The sequence below is a fragment of the Odocoileus virginianus genome, chromosome 28 (assembly GCF_023699985.2).
Source record: "Odocoileus virginianus isolate 20LAN1187 ecotype Illinois chromosome 28, Ovbor_1.2, whole genome shotgun sequence".
NCBI classification, from domain to species: domain Eukaryota; kingdom Metazoa; phylum Chordata; class Mammalia; order Artiodactyla; family Cervidae; genus Odocoileus; species Odocoileus virginianus.
In genome coordinates, this window is record NC_069701.1 from 25,614,358 (window position 1) to 25,630,550 (window position 16,193).

The 16,193-nt window shown below is 54.7% G+C and overlaps 2 protein-coding genes and 1 long non-coding RNA gene across 4 annotated transcripts; 1 reads left to right on the top strand and 2 right to left on the bottom strand.

Annotated features, from left to right (window-relative positions):
• Window positions 1–143: 143 nt before the first annotated feature.
• SRPRA (SRP receptor subunit alpha) lies at window positions 144–6,545 on the bottom strand. Its single transcript, XM_020912710.2, has 14 exons — window positions 6,323–6,545; window positions 5,614–5,697; window positions 5,153–5,316; window positions 4,588–4,751; window positions 4,194–4,353; window positions 3,909–4,062; window positions 3,593–3,684; window positions 3,370–3,488; window positions 3,163–3,249; window positions 2,695–2,867; window positions 2,393–2,606; window positions 1,579–1,742; window positions 1,396–1,494; window positions 144–1,232 (listed from the first exon to the last, which is right to left on the bottom strand). The coding sequence occupies exons 1-14, from the start codon at window positions 6,437–6,439 to the stop codon at window positions 1,104–1,106; spliced, it is 1,920 nt and encodes a 639-aa protein (XP_020768369.1). The 5' UTR covers window positions 6,440–6,545; the 3' UTR covers window positions 144–1,103.
• Window positions 6,546–6,732: 187 nt separating this feature from the next.
• FOXRED1 (FAD dependent oxidoreductase domain containing 1) lies at window positions 6,733–14,362 on the top strand. Its single transcript, XM_020912720.2, has 11 exons — window positions 6,733–6,879; window positions 8,974–9,194; window positions 9,860–9,970; window positions 10,432–10,550; window positions 11,460–11,554; window positions 11,827–11,928; window positions 12,292–12,368; window positions 12,757–12,917; window positions 13,010–13,139; window positions 13,372–13,476; window positions 13,671–14,362. Exons 1-11 carry the CDS (start codon window positions 6,795–6,797, stop codon window positions 13,923–13,925), a joined length of 1,461 nt encoding a protein of 486 aa, XP_020768379.2. The 5' UTR covers window positions 6,733–6,794; the 3' UTR covers window positions 13,926–14,362.
• Window positions 12,992–16,188, bottom strand: LOC139031827 (uncharacterized). Of its 2 annotated transcripts, none has more exons than XR_011484349.1 (2): window positions 15,907–16,188; window positions 12,992–14,868 (listed from the first exon to the last, which is right to left on the bottom strand). It is a non-coding gene; the product is annotated as an uncharacterized lncRNA (long non-coding RNA). The 2 variants fall into 2 exon arrangements; XR_011484348.1 differs by having other exon boundaries at window positions 12,992–15,755; window positions 15,907–15,996.
• Window positions 16,189–16,193: the final 5 nt, after the last annotated feature.

The window sequence follows — 16,193 nt, forward strand, 5'->3', positions numbered from 1 at the left end:
CTTGGGACAAGCGCTGATTTTCACCTGATTCCTCAACATTATCAATTCCTGTTTCCCTTCCTGCCATGTTCCCTAGAACTCTAGTTAGTGTGCTGTAGGATTTTAGCTTTGAATCCTCTGTAAAATGACTCCAAGACCTAAAAGGCAATTTACTTATGAAATTTATTTTTTATATAAATTATGTATTTCTCTGGGCAGACAGCCTTCACCTTATTGCACTAATAGCACATCTGTAATACCAAGCTACAGGACAAATCTCAACAAGGTCTGTATTCTTCAACGTAGCACTTGTCTACCAGGCACTGTAGAGGATGAGGAGCCAGGATCCGCTCGGGAGCAGGAGGGGGAGGGGGCAACATGTCCCCCTTCGGACAGTTGGTTTTCTCCCAGGAAGGGGAACATGCAGAGTTACATGTGGATTCTGGAAGTGGGAGGAGGTCCTGGAGGCTGAGAAGCCCAATGCAACACTGCAGCGCGGCTCCCTTCCCTTCTGGGGGAGGCGGGGACCCCTCTCACTCATCTGTAACACATCACCCTGGCCTCACTGAGGCTTTGGGGAAAAGGGGAAGGGATCATTGAATTAGCAGCAATTAAGAAGAGGCCATACACTGCCACAGTGTGGGGGTGTTATCCTGGCCCTGCAGACCTGAATGCTGTGTATCCTATGGAGAGGGGCCATTCGAGACCCAGAGCAGGCTCTCAAGCCTCTTCTCTAATGGAGCGGGGGACGATGCTCTGACGTCCCGTGACCACACCAACTAGCAGAGCTCTGGTGTTGGGTCTACGAACCACTGGTCAAAGCTGTGAGGAGACCGAGTCCGTAGGCAGAGCGAGGATGCCGGATCAGGACGGGGGAAGAGCACGGGGTGGGGCGGGGCAGGGATGGGTAGTGGGCAGTGACTGTAACATGATTAGACCCTCCTTGCAGCTGGAGGCTGGGCTGAACAGAGTGGGGTTAGGAGGGGCTGCAGGCCCCGGAGCGCCCCTCACTCTGCCTTTGAACTACACAGAAGACAAGTTGCTCACATACTCTAAAGCACATTCTTGATACAGGGATGGGGACTTTGGGGGAAGCGGTGATTTGGTATCAGGCGAGAGCCACATTAAGCCTTCATGAGGGCAGCTACCACAGCCTTGGCGTTTAGACTGCGTAGGTCACAGTAGGTCTGGCCAGTGCCCACAAAGACGATGGGTTTGCTTGTGATGTAGGTCATAGAAATCGCAGCTCCCACCTGAAGCAGAGACAGGATACCCAGTCATCTCTGGACCCTGCCTTCTCACGCCCTTAGCAACAGGCGGCTCTGGAACCTGTGTGCCCTCAGAGCCTCTGCTCGCCTGTGAAGGACGGCCATTCCCCCTCCTGGTCCCACTCTGCCCTGTGTCGTCCATGTTTACCTTGTCATCAATGGTATCAAACTTGGTAAGGACAATGCCATCAATGAGCCGAGGTGTCTGGGCCATAGAATGGTCAGCCAAGGCTCTGTTGAACTTGACCTGAAAGGAGAAACATGATATAAATATAACACACCTAACTGGCCAGAGCTGAGGCTGGGAAGAGAACCAGGCCCGAGCCCTCACCAGCTGGTCCACGGCCTCGTTGCCTACTAAGGCCTCCCCCACAAACAGCACCAGGTCGGGTGTGTTGACAGTGATGAGCTTGGCCAGGGCAGTCATCAGGGGAGCGTTGTCTTGCATGCGGCCAGCTGTGTCCACCAGCACCACATCAAAGCCTTGGTTACGTGCTAGAAAGAAAAAAGTGGTCAACAGAAAACTCCTGGATTGTTACACTCATTTCCAGCTTCCTCTCAACAGATCCTAAACTGGCCCTATTAAAAGTCTGCCTGTTTATTTCCTTAGGTTCTGAATCAGGTTACAAGGTAATATAAGGAACAATTTCCACACTCTGTCATCAAGCATATTTAGGGAAAGGCAGGCAGGCGGGTGTGCGTATATGTGCGCTCAGCCGTGTCTTGACTCTCTGCAACCCTGTGGACTGTAGCCCGCCAGGCTCCTCTGTCCATGGAATTTCCCAGGCAAGGATACTGGAGTGGGTTGCATTTCCTCCTGCAGGGATCTTCCCGACCCAGGGCTGGAATCTGCATCTCTTAGGTCTCCTGCATTGGCAGGCAGATTCTTTACCACTGAGCCACACCTGGGAAGCCCTAGCAGGAGGATAAAGGTGACCAAATATTGAGGTAATGAAACAAATGTACGAGGTTTGCCTGCAACTACACGTGTTACCCCAAAGCGGAGCATGGCATGGCACATCACTAATTCTGAGCTGTTACTGAGCAGAAAGTTGGTGGTAGGGTAACCCTGGTCCTCTGCAAGTTCCAAGAGAACCCCCGGAGCAGAGAGGCCCCAGAAGCTCCCCGCTTCCTGTGCACTGTACCAAAGGCGATGGCCTCCATGGCAATGCCAGCAGCATCCTTGCCGTAGCCCTTCTCAAACAGCTGCACCATGGTGCGGCCGCCATGGTTCTCAGGGGGGTGCAGGGCACTCAAACGCCGGGTGTGCGTCCGCAGCTGTTCTACGGCCCCAGCACGAAATGTGTCACAAGCAGCGATGAGGACACTGAAGCCGTTCTCTAACAGCCAGAAGGAGATCTGCAAGAGACAAAACTGTCAGCCAGCCCCAAAGCGGCAGAGAAGTGGAAGAAACAACGTCAGAGACAGGCTGGGGAACCGCACCGACCTTGGCAAGGTTGGTAGACTTCCCCACGCCGTTCACACCACAGAAAGTGACCACGTACGGGCGCTGATGACGCTGGGCATCCATGATGTCCCGGAGCATGTCTACACGGCGCTGCGGCTGTAGAATCTGCACCAAGGACTCTTGCAGAGCTTGCTTTACCGTGGAAGTCACGGCTGGGGGTGGGGCAGGGAGGTATACCCATGAAGCCCAAGTCAGGTGCTCTGAACACCTGGCATCTGGCTGAGTTAAAGGGAACTAGGATCCTGCTCAGGAATCCACACCGTATCTGACAGCCCTAAGCACCCTAATTTATTCAAATCCTCAAGTTATGTGTCACGAACACCTGAAGTCTAAGTGAAATGATGGAGATTTAGAGATTATAGTTTGTCAAAAGTCACGCACGTAATGAGAATGGTGGTGTCTTCATAACCTCCACCCAAGCACTTCGGGATCTGGGGAGATACTTACTGCTGAACGTCCCCATCACCTTCCCTTCCAACTTGTTGGCCACGGAATCACAGAGCTGGACTGCAATGTCTGCTGCCACGTTCTTAGCTAAGGAGGGGGACAAGCGTGGGGTGAGTGCCCCGGCAGGACTGAACGACCCCCATGGTACAGCCCTTCTACCCCACCATCCTTACCCCAGAAACACGAGTCTACCCTGTCCTGACTCACCAATGAGATGGTCACGCATCTTGTCCAGCACAGATTCCATGTCTTCACGAGTCAAGCTCTTGGAACCCACAAGGCCCTTCAGCATCCCAAACATGCCACCCAGAGTCCCCTTGGTAGCACTGCAGGCACAGAAAACCACAGATGCCCAGAAAGCCAGCAGGCAGCCAGCAAGTACTACCCCTTCTGGAGCCATAGCCACCACCTGCCACCTGGAATCCCATACCTAGGTTTGGTGGAGTTCTGAGCAGCTCCTTCATCATCTGAGCTGCTGCAGTCCAGATCCTGAAGCTGCCTCCCAGACCCAGTCCCTCGAATCTGGAGGGTATGGGGAGAAGAACGGGTCAGCAAACTATAAGCTGGCAGAGAGGGAAGCCTGGAGTGACCCTGTCTTACACTGCTCTGCCCCTTTAACTCCAGAAACTCCAAATGTAACCCACCCTCTGGCTCCAAGGAATCAAGGGGACTGCCCTCCTCATCTCTCCTTCCTCCCCTGCTTCTTATTACCAGTGACCCTCACCCTGGCCCCTGCTACCTCTTACCAAGTTGATATCCTCGGGCGGGGCCACTTCGGGGGCTCCGTTGGTGGTGGGAGTGCTGTAGTCCAAAACTTCCTTGTTAGCAGAGCCTCCCAGTGCCCATACCCGGGGTGCCTTTTTGCCCTTCTCCTTGGGAGCATCTGACTTGCTGGACTTGCTGTGAAGGGTTACAGTAGAGAGGGTTACAGTGGAGAAGCAGGACAGGCAGCATCCACCTCAGAGACAAGGACTCCCTCGCCCCCAGTGTGTCTGGATAGCAAAAGCTTAGGGCAAAGCTGGGCTGCTCACCCGGACTTCTCCATACCCCTCCCGTGCTTCTGAATGAACTCTTCCCGCTTCCTGCGGATCTGCTCCTCTTTGGAAAGTTCCTCCCCATTCTCAGGTCCTACTGGGAGACCTGACTTTTCTGCGGGGGCTGCCTTGCTAGTAGCCAGAGGGCCATCAGAACCTGTCAAGGAGAAAACTCACTGAAAAAAAAAAAACCATGAAGAAACACCTGGGGGATCACCAAGACTGGGGACGATGACGAGGGTGGTGGGCACCTGAGCCAGGGAGGCAAACGATGACAAAGGGAAGGACAGGGAACCACTTCAGTGCCACCTTAACAACGTCTCATGCCCCTGGATGTTCAGTGCCACCTTAACAACATCTCATGCCCCTGGATGTCCAAGTTCAAACTCACCTTCCTTCTTGGCCCCCTTGTTTTTCTTGTTATTCTTGGCTTTTTCCTTAGGTTTTTCACCCCGTGTCTCAATCATGGATCTCACAGGTTTCTTGGCCTTTTCAGAATCTTCAAATTTCTTCATGGTAGTGGGAGCACGGATCTTACTGCTCTCCTCTGCTTCACTAAAGAGAAAAGTTCGTGCTAAGTCGCTTCAGTCGTGTCTGACTCTGATCCTATGGACAGAGGAGCCTGGTGGGCTAGGCTCCTCTGTCCATGGGATTCTCCAGTCAAGAATTCTAGAGTGGGTTGCCATTTTTTTCTCCAGGGGATCTTCCCAAGCCAGGGATAAAACCTGGGTCTCCCACACTGCTGGTATTCTTTACCATCTGAGCCACCAGGGAAGCCCAGAGAGAAAAAGTGGACAGTCTAAATCCAAGGGAAGGGCCCTCACACCAAGAAGGCAATCAGAACTGGGAAGCCAACTCAGGAGCCCCTGTCAACCCACAGCATACTACCCACCCTTGGGAAGGAAGGGAATTCATCAAGTCTCAGAAATTGATTTTGGAGAGGGGAGGCCTCTCACCGAAGGAGCCGCAGAAAGTCATTCTGGAAATCGAAAGTGCCATTCAATAGACTCAAGGCACTCTGTTGTTGGATCTCAGTGCGGTACTTGTCTCGGAACAGCCGGTGAACATCGTCTATCAACTTGTCCACATACGTCAGTGTTAGGATCTTCTGAAAACCTACCTGTTCAGGGGAAGGAAGAGAGCCAGCAGATCTGCTTACGCGTCAGCCCAGAACAGAGGGAAGCCAACTGGACCCAGGCCTCCAGGGACTGGGCTCAGCACCCTGGCCGGCTTCCCTGACCTGAGGAGCAGCCAAGCCCTCTGACTGGGCCCAAGAGCGGCTTCCCTTTCCCCCTCCACCCTCCTTGTTTTCTCAGTTACTTCATCGTAGACACTGAGTGTAATTAATCAGGATCTTCTGAATCATCAGGACTGCCTGTCAATGTAATCGTTATCCCTCTAAAATACCTTCACTTACCACAAACACCAACTCAAACTGGTTGTCCAGTTTATACTTGAGAGTGAGTGCCTCATGGGTGAAGGAGTTGTTACCTCCTCTCTCCTGGAAAAAGAGTATATCTCAGAGTTCAGACTGTCCCCTCAAACACCTGGAGTTGGGCCCCTCCAGGGCTGCCTTTGGGAAGGAACCAGACATTCCCCTAAACTCAAACCTGTCCCCCAGGGCCAAAAGATTCAGTGGCACTGCTCTGAAGCATGCACCTGGGAGAAAAGTGTAGACACCCAGCTGGGGTGAAGAAGGGGAAAGGTGGGAGGGACCGACATGGGAGAGCGAGAAGGGAGTCCTCATGTAAACAATCAGGTTTACCGGCAGCCGGACACTACCTACACTTCTTAAAAGACGTTCTTTCATCCTTTATCTCATCCAGCCTTTGCGACAACAGAAAACCAAGCCGCTGGCAGCGAAAGGGAGAACGAAGGAAGGTCTCAATAGACTACGGAATCCGGCCAGAGTCCCAGAAAGCGGGAGAGGGGGAGGGGACAGAGCAAAGTTGCGGGACTGTCTGATGGGGGCGGGAGAAAGAAGTGGAGTCCCGGCTACGAGCGAGCGACCAGTTTGAGGTGGGCCGACAGGGTGAGAGGGAGGCCCGGGATCAGTCGAGGGGGATTAGGGGTCGGGTCAGGGTGAGGGGGATGAGCCCGGAGTTCTGATCCCGCGGGGGCGGTACCTGCAGCAGCACGGAACGAATTAACGCGTTAACGGGCCCGGTGCATGAGTCGCTCACTCCCTGAAAGCACCAGAGAACGAGCCCGCCTTTGGAAAAAATGGTGAAGAAGTCGAGCATGGCGGCAGCGGGAAAGGAGCCGGGGCAGGCGCCGGGAACTCAGGCCTCGATCACCGCCGCTTCCTGCTGCGCCAGGCGCGGGACACGTCACACCAGCGGCCCCGGAAACCGGCGCAGCCGCACTTCCGCTCAGCGCCGCCCGGATCCCTCCCCGGCTCCGCCCACGGGCGCGCAGGACTGACGTAGCCGCCAGACTGGCCAATGGAGGGTGGGGGCGTGCCTGGGCGGGGCTCGGAGGCGTCGCTGGCCAATGGGAGTGCTCGAATGAACGACTGGCGGCGCGTAGCAGTGACTGCAGGCTGAGACTATACCCGGGTAGGGTGCCGCTCTCCTAGCGGCCAGGAGCAGCAGGGCCATGCTTCAGAGGGCGCTGCGGCTCCGCCTGGGCCCGTACCTCTCCGGACGGGGGCTAGGCACATACAGAGGAGGCTCTACTCTGGGTAAAACTGAGGGCAGCGGAGGGTATCATGGTTCTGGGGTGTCCCCAGTCTCCAGCCTTGTGACCTTCAGGACTCAGAATCCCTGCCCATGCTGGGAAGACAATGGGTCGCTCGGAGTAGGGAGTAGCCTTGTCTGCTGGAGCTTGTAGAGCCTGGACAGGGGTATAGATCCCAGAGCTGCCCTTCTCAGGTGACATCCCAGATCATTCTATGCCTGAGTTTGCCACCAGAATAGCAGCCAGGCTGATTTCATTGGTTGCACAGAAATTAATGAAGTCCTGCTCGCATGCAGGATGCTGTTTTGAGGCCGTGAGGAGGAAAGAAGAGAAAGAGAGGATTTGATACATGTCCTGGAGGTGTCTGAGGTGTAGCTGGAGAGGGAAGTCTTCGTAGACCAGTTGAAAACTGAAAAGAAGCCAACTAGGACGATGTCCTGCACTGCCAGGACGTAGTGTTGGTAGCCATACATGGAACAGGTGGGAGCTGAGATCAGCCTTGAAAGATGATGTTTACTGGCTCAAGGAAAGTGTGAGTTCCAGGTTCTGGAGAACTAAGCAAAGGGTAGGAAAAAGTATTGTTTTCGTGCAAGTAATTAGCAAAGGCCATCCGGATAGAAAGTTGAGTAGTAGTATGAAATGATGGGTAAGGTTAAGTCCAGATCAAAGAAAGAGTCGAATGCTGAGAAGAGTTTGAACTTTGAACTGGAGACAGTGACAGAAGACTTGGAGATTTATGAGCTTGGTATGCAAGACAAAAAGATTCATGTATTCAAGGCATTTATTGGACACTTAGGATGTGCCAGGCACTGTGCTAGGCTGGAGATTTGGTGGAGAACGTAGACATAGCACAGTATGAAGCAATCACAGATGAGTTCAAAGTTGCAAGTGTGCTGCATGTTGCAAAAGAACAGTTCACTGAGCTATGAGATAGTAACAGGAGAACTTGGCATAGGCTAGGGGAGGTCAGGAAAGGCATCCCTGAGAAAATGATAACTGAGCTGAGATCTAAAGGAACCAAGGAGTTAACTGGGCAAAGAAGTGGGCACAGTTTCAAAGCAGAGAGAACACCTGTGTGGATCCTCTGTGGCAGAAATGAAGGGGTGAGGTTGGAGGGTTCTGGAAAGACAAGGTGAACAAGAGCTAGATCGGGCAGTGTCTCACAGGCCACATGAAGGATTTCGAACCTTTATCCTTAGAGTGATGGAAAGCCATGGAAGGTTCTAAGCAAAAGAGTGTTTGATTAATGTTCAGAAGAGGTCATTCTAGCTGTGATAGATTCATTGGAAAAGACCCTGATGCTGGGAAAGATTGAGGGCAGGAGCAGAAGGGGGCGACAGGATTAGATGGTTGGATAGCATCATCGACTCAGTGGACATGAGTTTGAGCATGCTCTGGGAGTTTGTGATGGACAGGGAGGCCTGGCATGCTTCAGTCCATGGGGTCGCAGAGTCGGACATGACTTAGCTATTGAACAACAACAAAGCTGTGATAGAGGAAAGAAGTTGGGGGGGTAGGACAAGAGGGGGATGAGTGGAAATGGGAGCTTTTAACAGCCTTCGTGGGAAAGACATTATTGTGGTTTGGTCCAGGGCAGTGGTGGTAGAGATGGGGAAAAAAAGGGGACAGATCGGAGAGATATTTAAGAGGCAAAGTCATAAGAACTTGATAACAGACAGGACGTGAGTGTAGATTTGCTGGTGGTGATGAATATCCAGGAGAAGGTGCCACTCAGAGGTTTATGCTTCTGAGGGCCCTGTGGCTTTAGATGTGCCGGGACCTATTGGTCCAGAAGCCCAGAAGAGAAATGTGTAAATCACCTCGCCTAGGGAGAGTAGAGAGTGCTCATGTCAGGAAGCTGAATCTTGCAGTGCTAGGTATGATGCACTCAAAGGGAGTGAGACTCGGGCGCAGAGACCATGAGGCAAAGCTGTGGAATGCTGCTGGGTGCCAGCTGACCTTGTGAGGACTAAAAACTCAGTGTCAGTTTAGCCCACCTTCTCCTATGCCCATCTTCCAACCTCGGCACACACACCCCCCACCCCGCGTCTTGGAAAGGAGATGCATGGCCCTCTCTGACCATAACTGTGTCCCACAGACTGGGATGGAAAGGTGTCGGAGATCAAGAAGAAGATCCAGTCCATCTTCCCTGGCGGGGCTTGGAGCCCTCTGTATGACACCAGCCACCTGCCCCCCGAACGCTCAGATGTGGTGATTGTAGGGGGTGGGGTGCTTGGCCTGTCGGTGGCCTACTGGCTGAAGAGGCTGGAGAAGCAGCGAGGTGCCATTCGGGTGCTGGTGGTGGAGCGGGACCACACGGTGAGGTCTGGGGTGGGGCAGGTCGGGAGACTCAGAGTCAAGGGCAAGGGAGGAGAAGAAAGGCCGAAATCTCTGAAGGGACAGGACTTTGGCCCTTGTTGTGAAACAGCCCCAGGTTCTTCCTCAAAATAGTGACCTTGACAATAAGGTTTTTGCTTTTGAAAGCAAATTTCACAATGTTGTGTGTTTTGAGATTGCAGAGGTCTGGCCTGCATTCTAGCTGTAATCAGCTCAAACAGTTATTACAACCCCCTTGCAGGCGTCATTGTTTCTGAGGTTTTTGTGCTTTAATTGTTCCTGTTTACCACTGCTGGCTAGTCACAGGTCTTGCTCCATTGGCCATGTCCCTCTATTTTCCAGTTAGTAGAACCAAACGTCAGTTTCCAGCCTTGGACTTAAGAGCCATTACCATTTTGTAACATTTTGTATGAGGGTGTCCTGCCCTTTGATACCGACTCTTTTCTCTGTACCTATCCTAATAAGGATTTTAATGACCATTGTCCTCACTGCCTTCATTTGGGTTTGTTCACTTCAGTTCCTCTTAGATTATAAAATAATCTGAAGGTAGGACTCCCCTTCAACTTTGGGCATGTGATTCTCACCCTGCACGAGAGTATTCTGCTCGTGTGGGACAAGGCCCGCCTCACCTTCTCTCGTCTCCGCAGTATGCCCGGGCCTCCACTGTGCTCTCCGTGGGCGGGATTCGCCAGCAGTTCTCATTGCCTGAGAACGTCCAGCTCTCCCTCTTTTCGGCCGAATTTCTACGGAACATCAATGTGAGATTGGGGGGTGGGGGTGGCGACCCCTTTAGCCCAGAGAGGGGGGCAGTCCTGCTGGCAGGGGAGACAGGACAGCTAGGAGTTGGAAACGCCAGTTTTCTTCCCAGTGGCAATGCCTGGAGGGGGCTTTTCTCTGGGTCAGGGCACTGAGCTGAGGGTTGTGGTAGGAAAGCCAGAAAAGCTCCCTGTCCTTTTTTTTTTTTTAATTTATTTATTTGGCTGCACTGGGTCTTATTTGCAGCATGCAGAATCTTTGATCTTTGTTGCATTATGCAGGATCTCTAGTTACAGCTTGTGGGATCTCTAGATGTGGCATGTGGAATCTAATTCCGTGACCAGGGATTGAACCTGGGCCCCCTGCATTGGGAGCTCAGAGTGTTAGCCTTTGGACACCAGGGAAGTCCCACTGCCTCCCTTCTTGAAGTCAGTTTCTTGGACGAGCTTTTCTTTGCACACAGGAGTACCTGGCGGTGGTCGATGACCCTCCCCTGGACCTCCAGTTCAACCCCTCCGGTTACCTCCTTCTGGCTTCTGAGGAGGGGGCTGCGATCATGGAAAGCAATGTGAAAATGCAGAGGTGGGCTCCTGGCGCAGCCTCTGCACTGCATCTCAGTCGCCTTCTGACTCACTTTAGAAGCCAGGGTGACAGAGCTGATGAGACGGGCCCTGCTCCCTGGGAGCTCAGTCTGGCAGGAAGATGGACACGGGCAAACCCCCAGTGTCCGGTGCTAAGTGCTGTGTCCAGACATGGACAGTAGCTGTCACGGTGGTTCCTAAATTCCCAGGCGATGAGAACCCCCCAGTACACATCCCTCCTACCAAGTCCCACGAATCCACACGTGTTTTCTCTAACAGCCAGAGAGTAGAGCTCGTAGGCTTTACAGGGGACTTGTGTCAAAGGCTGTGGGGGTCTCATGACCAGCCAGTCAAGAGCGGGCACCTTCCCCAGACCGTTCTGACTTTCACTAGTGACATCAAGTCACGTCCTCAATGCATTACAAATATTAACTCATTTAGTTGTTGGAACATCCCCACTTCCTACATGGGGAACCTGAGGTACTTGGAACTAGTAGTTGGTGGCGCCAGGATTGGAACCAGACTGCCTCGTCCGGCGTGTGAGTGTGTCCTTTGGGCGCCCGTGATGCTGCCTTTGGGCATCAGGGTCGCAGGGGGACAGTTGTGTGGTGAGCAGGACTGTACTGGACGGTGGACGGGGAGGGCCCCCTGAGTAGAACAGAGTGACCCTCCCTGTTGTGAAAGCACAGGGAACAGTTAGGGGGTGGCAGGGGGCTTGGTGTGGCCAAAGGGAGTCTAGGGTGTCAGACTGGAAAGGGAGGGCAGAGGCTGAAGAGTCTTGACCAGGCAGCAAGGAGCAGTGATGTGGGTGAGGTGACCAGGGAGCCAGGCCCACCCTTCTCTCCCCCCTGCCTCCCCCCTATACACACCTTCATCGAGCACACGTGCACAGACCCACACATTTCTCCAGGAAGGAAGGAGCCAAAGTCTGTCTGATGTCTCCAGAGCAGCTTCAGAAAAAGTTTCCCTGGATCAGCACAGAGGGAGTGGCCTTGGCATCATACGGTGAGCCTTGCTTGGAGAGGGGGTCAGAGGTTGAGGGGCGCCTCAGGTTAGAGGTCTCAGCACCCCGCAGCCAAGGAGGGCGTCCTCCTGGCCGGCAGGACCTCCCCTGGGCCAGGCCGGCTCTCTGTCCTTTCCTAGGATCTAGCTCTGGTGCATCGGTCAACATGACATTCCGCAGCTTACGAGCGCTGAAGAAGAGTCAAGGGGTGTGGGGAAGACAACAGGAGAGGAGGGTCCTAGGCCCCCTTCACGAGTCTTCTTTCTCCTCACAGGGCTGGAGAACGAGGGTTGGTTTGACCCCTGGTGTCTGCTCCAGGGGCTTCGGCGAAAGTTACAGTCCATGGGGGTCCTTTTCTGCCAAGGAGAGGTGACACGTGAGTCCGTGGCCCGGTGCCCACAGCTTGGGTCCTCTGCCAGCGGGGAGGCCAGCCCACACCGGGTCTCGCCTGCACACACAGGCTGAGCAAGGGGAGTGGGGGCTTCTCCCCAGGTCTGGCCCTGAGCATCCTGACTCCAGCTTCTAAGCAGATTTTTCCATGACTCGTGAGCTGCTTGAAGTTCTGGCATTCTCCTGTCCTCTGTGGCCAAGTTTGTCCCGGCTGCCCTGTCCCTGTTGGCTTCAATGCCTGTGGGACAGCTCCCGGCCTTCAGCTTTCTGTCCTTAGGGAACCAGTGGAAGCTCCATTTCCTTCCTCTTCAAGGCCTCAAGGACTTATCTTCTTCCCTTTTTCCTGCAGGTTTCATCTCTTCTTCCAGCCACATGGAGACTGGCAGCGGGGAGCAGGTGACTTTGAAAAGGATCCATGAGGTCCATGTAAGTTCCCAGCCTAGGGGCCTCCTTTAGCAAAGTGCAGGGTGAGGAAGGTCATGACTGCTCTTGTGTATATGCATTTTGATTAAATTTTTATAATTATAGAGGAAAATTGCTTTACCGTGTTGTGTTGGTTTCTGGTATACCACAACGCGAATCAGTCATAACTACATACATCCCTGCTTTCTTGATCCTCCCTCCCCACTCCCATCCCACTCCTCTCATTGTCACAAGACTCCAGGCTGGGCTCCTGTGTTATGCAGTCCCATCCCACTCGCTAGCTATTTTACACACGCCTGTCCTGATCTTCCTCTATCCACTCCCGGTGTGGGTAAACTGAGGCTGGGGAAGAAATGGACAGCTCCCTCCCCTCCCTCTCTGGCGCCCGCAGGTGAAGATGGACCGCAGCCAGGAGTTCCAGCCTGTGGAGTGTGCCATCGTGGTCAATGCAGCGGGGGCCTGGTCTGGGCAAATCGCAGAGCTGGCTGGTGTTGGGAACGGGCCGCCGGGCACCATGCAGGGCACCAGGCTGCCCGTGGAGCCGAGGAAAAGGTGACCCCCAGGGCTCTGCAGGGGTGGTGACAGGAGGGTCGGGGCCGGGGGGTCACTGTTTTCGCCACTTCTCACGCTGCCGGTCACGGCAGGTATGTGTACCTGTGGCACTGCCCCCAGGGACCGGGCCTGGAGGCACCGCTCGTCGCAGACCCCAGTGGAGCCTATTTCCGTCGGGAAGGATTAGGCAACAACTACCTGGGCGGCTGTAGCCCCACGGAGGTAAGCTCCGTGGGATCAGGGTGCCGGCGAGGAGACGGAGAGCGGGTAACACTCAGGCTTCCTTGGAGGGTCCCACGCGGGTACTGACGCTGCAGTCCCCTCTGGCTTTGAACTGGGGTCTCTTTCCCCCAGCCCCCACTCACCAAGGGGTCCGACCAAAGAGGTCGGTGACGTCTGGGTCTGCCCTTGTTTCCTGGACAACGTCAGCCCTGTCCCCACCTCTCCCTACCAGGAGGAGGAGCCAGACCCAGGGAACCTGGAAGTGGACTACGATTTCTTCCAGGAGAAGGTGTGGCCCCGTTTGGCCCAGAGGGTACCAGCTTTTGAGACTCTAAAGGTAACTGGACAGATGACCCTGGAACGTCTGGGCCCGCTCCCAGAGCCTGCCAGCCACCCCACACAACAGGGGCCTCCACTTCACAAGGGCTGAGGACCATTCCGTGGGCCCGCTCAGCGGTGGTAAGGGTACTGGGAGTGAGGTGGGGTGCATGGGCAGCCCTCCCAGGAGCCCCACGTCTTGTGCCCCCGCAGGTCCGGAGCGCCTGGGCTGGTTATTATGACTACAACACCTTTGACCAGAATGGCGTGGTGGGCCCCCACCCGCTTGTCGTCAACATGTACTTTGCGACAGGCTTCAGCGGCCACGGGCTCCAGCAGGCCCCCGCCGTGGGGCGGGCTGTGGCGGAGATGGTGCTAGAGGGCCACTTCCAGACCATCAACCTGAGCCCCTTCCTCTTCAGCCGCTTTTACTTTGGAGAGAAGGCCCAGGAACACTGTATCCTCTGAGCTCAGGAGCGCCTCATGGGCCCGCCACCGACTCTATTACCCTGGGCTCTGATCCCGGCCATGCTCATACCTCCTCGACACTTGGGCACTCCCCAGCACCAAGCCAGGATCTCCTCCACCCGCCTCTCGTCCAGGGCACCCTGCCCCACATGAGCCCAGGCCCAGGCTGACGGAGAACGATGGGGCGGGACCCCAGGACTGATCACAGCTCAGGTTGATGCCTCCCACCAGTAGCTCAGCGGGACACAACACCTCAGGGGACCTGAGCACCAGGACCCAGGACTGGCTCCTTCTTGGTACCAACCCAGAGAGACTGCCTCTGCCTTTCTCCACAGAGCCCAGACCAGAAGCAACCTGGGGCAGCTTGGCTTAGGTCTATTGACTTTTCTGTTTACCCTACTCATTGATCAATAAATGTGATTAACTCCTTCCTTTTAGCAGTCCTCTGTCCCGTTGTCTTTTCACCCAATGGCTGTAGCTTTTGAAACACCACCCTAGCGGGAAAAAAAAAAAAAGATGGAGGTGGCCCTCCCAGATCATCCACTGGGAGAGGGAGGGAGGAGAGGGCGGTCGTGCTGCCAGGGGGGACAGTGGAACCCCTGAGTAGAGGGTGGGTAAGTGCCAGGACTTACCAGGTGAGCAGAAGAGGAACAGCCACCTGAATGCGGAATGAATGCAACAAACTCGACGAAACACAGGAAGGAAGTTGCCAGGGGAAGGGGGCAGGGATGGGGCAGGCTGAACCCAGTATCTGTTAACCCTATGAGGCTGCCTCCAGTGTCCAGTATCCTTCCTTCTGTACAGACACCCCCACCTACTGTCAGAGGGAAAAGGCCTTCATCTGGCTCCTCCTCCAGCAGCTGCTTCCTCCAGGACTACAAGTGCTGCACTTGTTAGGAAGGCAGGAGTGAAACCTCTGTGGCTCAGATGGTAAAGAATCCACCTGCAATGCAGGAGACATAAGAGACAAGGGTTTGATCCCTGGGTTGAGAAGATCCACTGGAGGAAATGGGATTTTCCTGGGAAATCCCATGGACAGAAGACTGGTGGGCTACAGTCTATTTCAGTTCAGTTCAGTTGCTCAGTCATGTCCGACTCCCTGTGACCCCATGGACTGTAGCACGCCAGGCCTCCCTGTCCACTGCCAACTCCTGGAGTTACTCAAACTCATGTCCAGCGAGTAGGTGATGCTATCTATCTCATCCTCTGTTGTCCCCTTCTCCTCCTTCCTTCAAGCTTTCCCAGCATCAGGGTCTTTTCCAATGAATCAGTTCTTTGAATCAGGTGGCCAAAGTATTGGAGCTTCAGCTTCAGCATCAGTCCTTCCAATGATTATTCAGGACTGATTTCCTTTAGGATTGACTGCTTTCATCTCCTTGCAGTCCAACGGACTCTGAAGAGTCTTCTCCCCGTTGGCCCTATTCAACCACCTCCACCCTCCAGCATTTGAGGTGCACAGCAGTAGGAGGATTTCCCACACCGACAAGCCAAGGAACCCTGCTCAGGAAGATATTGACATTCCCTCCAGGGCGAAACAAGCTCAGAAAATGTCACTCCCTATATCCCCTGCGGCTGCTTCACACGACCATCAACATCCCAAAGCCATGTCCCTTCACTCTGTTTAACCCAGGACTCGCCACCGTTTGCCCATCTCACTTGGCCTTAGTGCCTGCAGGGCAGCGCCTGGCCAGTGCGGTTGGACTTGAACGTGAACTTCAGGGGAGCTGGCCAGGCCTGGCCGCCCCAGGGGCTTGCCTGCCTCTCCGCTGTTACCACCGAACCGACTGTGCCTGGACCTTGGGAAAGTCTGGCATCATTTCCCTCACTTGCCTGAAAAGAAAAAAAGGTATCAACGCTTCCCTGGCAGGGTGTTGGGGCATCCCTGATGGCTCCGCTGGTGAAGAACCCGCCTGCAATGCAGGAGACCCCGATTCCATCCCTGGGTCGGGAAGATCCGCTGGAGAAGGGATAGGCTACCCACCCCAGTATTCTTGGGCTTCCCTTGTGCTCAGCTGGTAGGGTGTTGAGAGGACTCAAAAGTGAATCAAAGGTACTTTCCTTGTCCGACAGAGAACAGCCCCGAGGCTGCAAGTTCCGCTGCTGGTTTCGGGGAATCGGAAGGAAAGAGTTCGCCAAGCTTCCGCCGGCTCAGTGGCTGCGCGGATGCCCGCGAGCCTCCCCGCGGGCCCGAGGACGCGGCGGCGGAGGACGTGGCCGCCGGCGGGCAGGGCGCCCCCTCAGGCCCGGCTCCCGGCGCGAGAGCGGCGG

Coding starts and splice junctions, on each gene's coding strand:
- SRPRA (XM_020912710.2), bottom strand. CDS start 6,439: ATGCTCGACTTCTTCACCATTTTTTCCAAAGGCGGGCTCGTTCTCTGG. Junction 3,685..3,908: donor CGCCCGAGGATATCAACTTG/GTAAGAGGTAGC, acceptor CATACCCTCCAG/ATTCGAGGGACTGGGTCTGG. Junction 3,250..3,369: donor GATGCGTGACCATCTCATTG/GTGAGTCAGGAC, acceptor CCCCCTCCTTAG/CTAAGAACGTGGCAGCAGAC.
- FOXRED1 (XM_020912720.2), top strand. CDS start 6,795: ATGCTTCAGAGGGCGCTGCGGCTCCGCCTGGGCCCGTACCTCTCCGGA. Junction 11,929..12,291: donor CTGCCAAGGAGAGGTGACAC/GTGAGTCCGTGG, acceptor TTTTTCCTGCAG/GTTTCATCTCTTCTTCCAGC. Junction 12,369..12,756: donor AAAGGATCCATGAGGTCCAT/GTAAGTTCCCAG, acceptor TGGCGCCCGCAG/GTGAAGATGGACCGCAGCCA.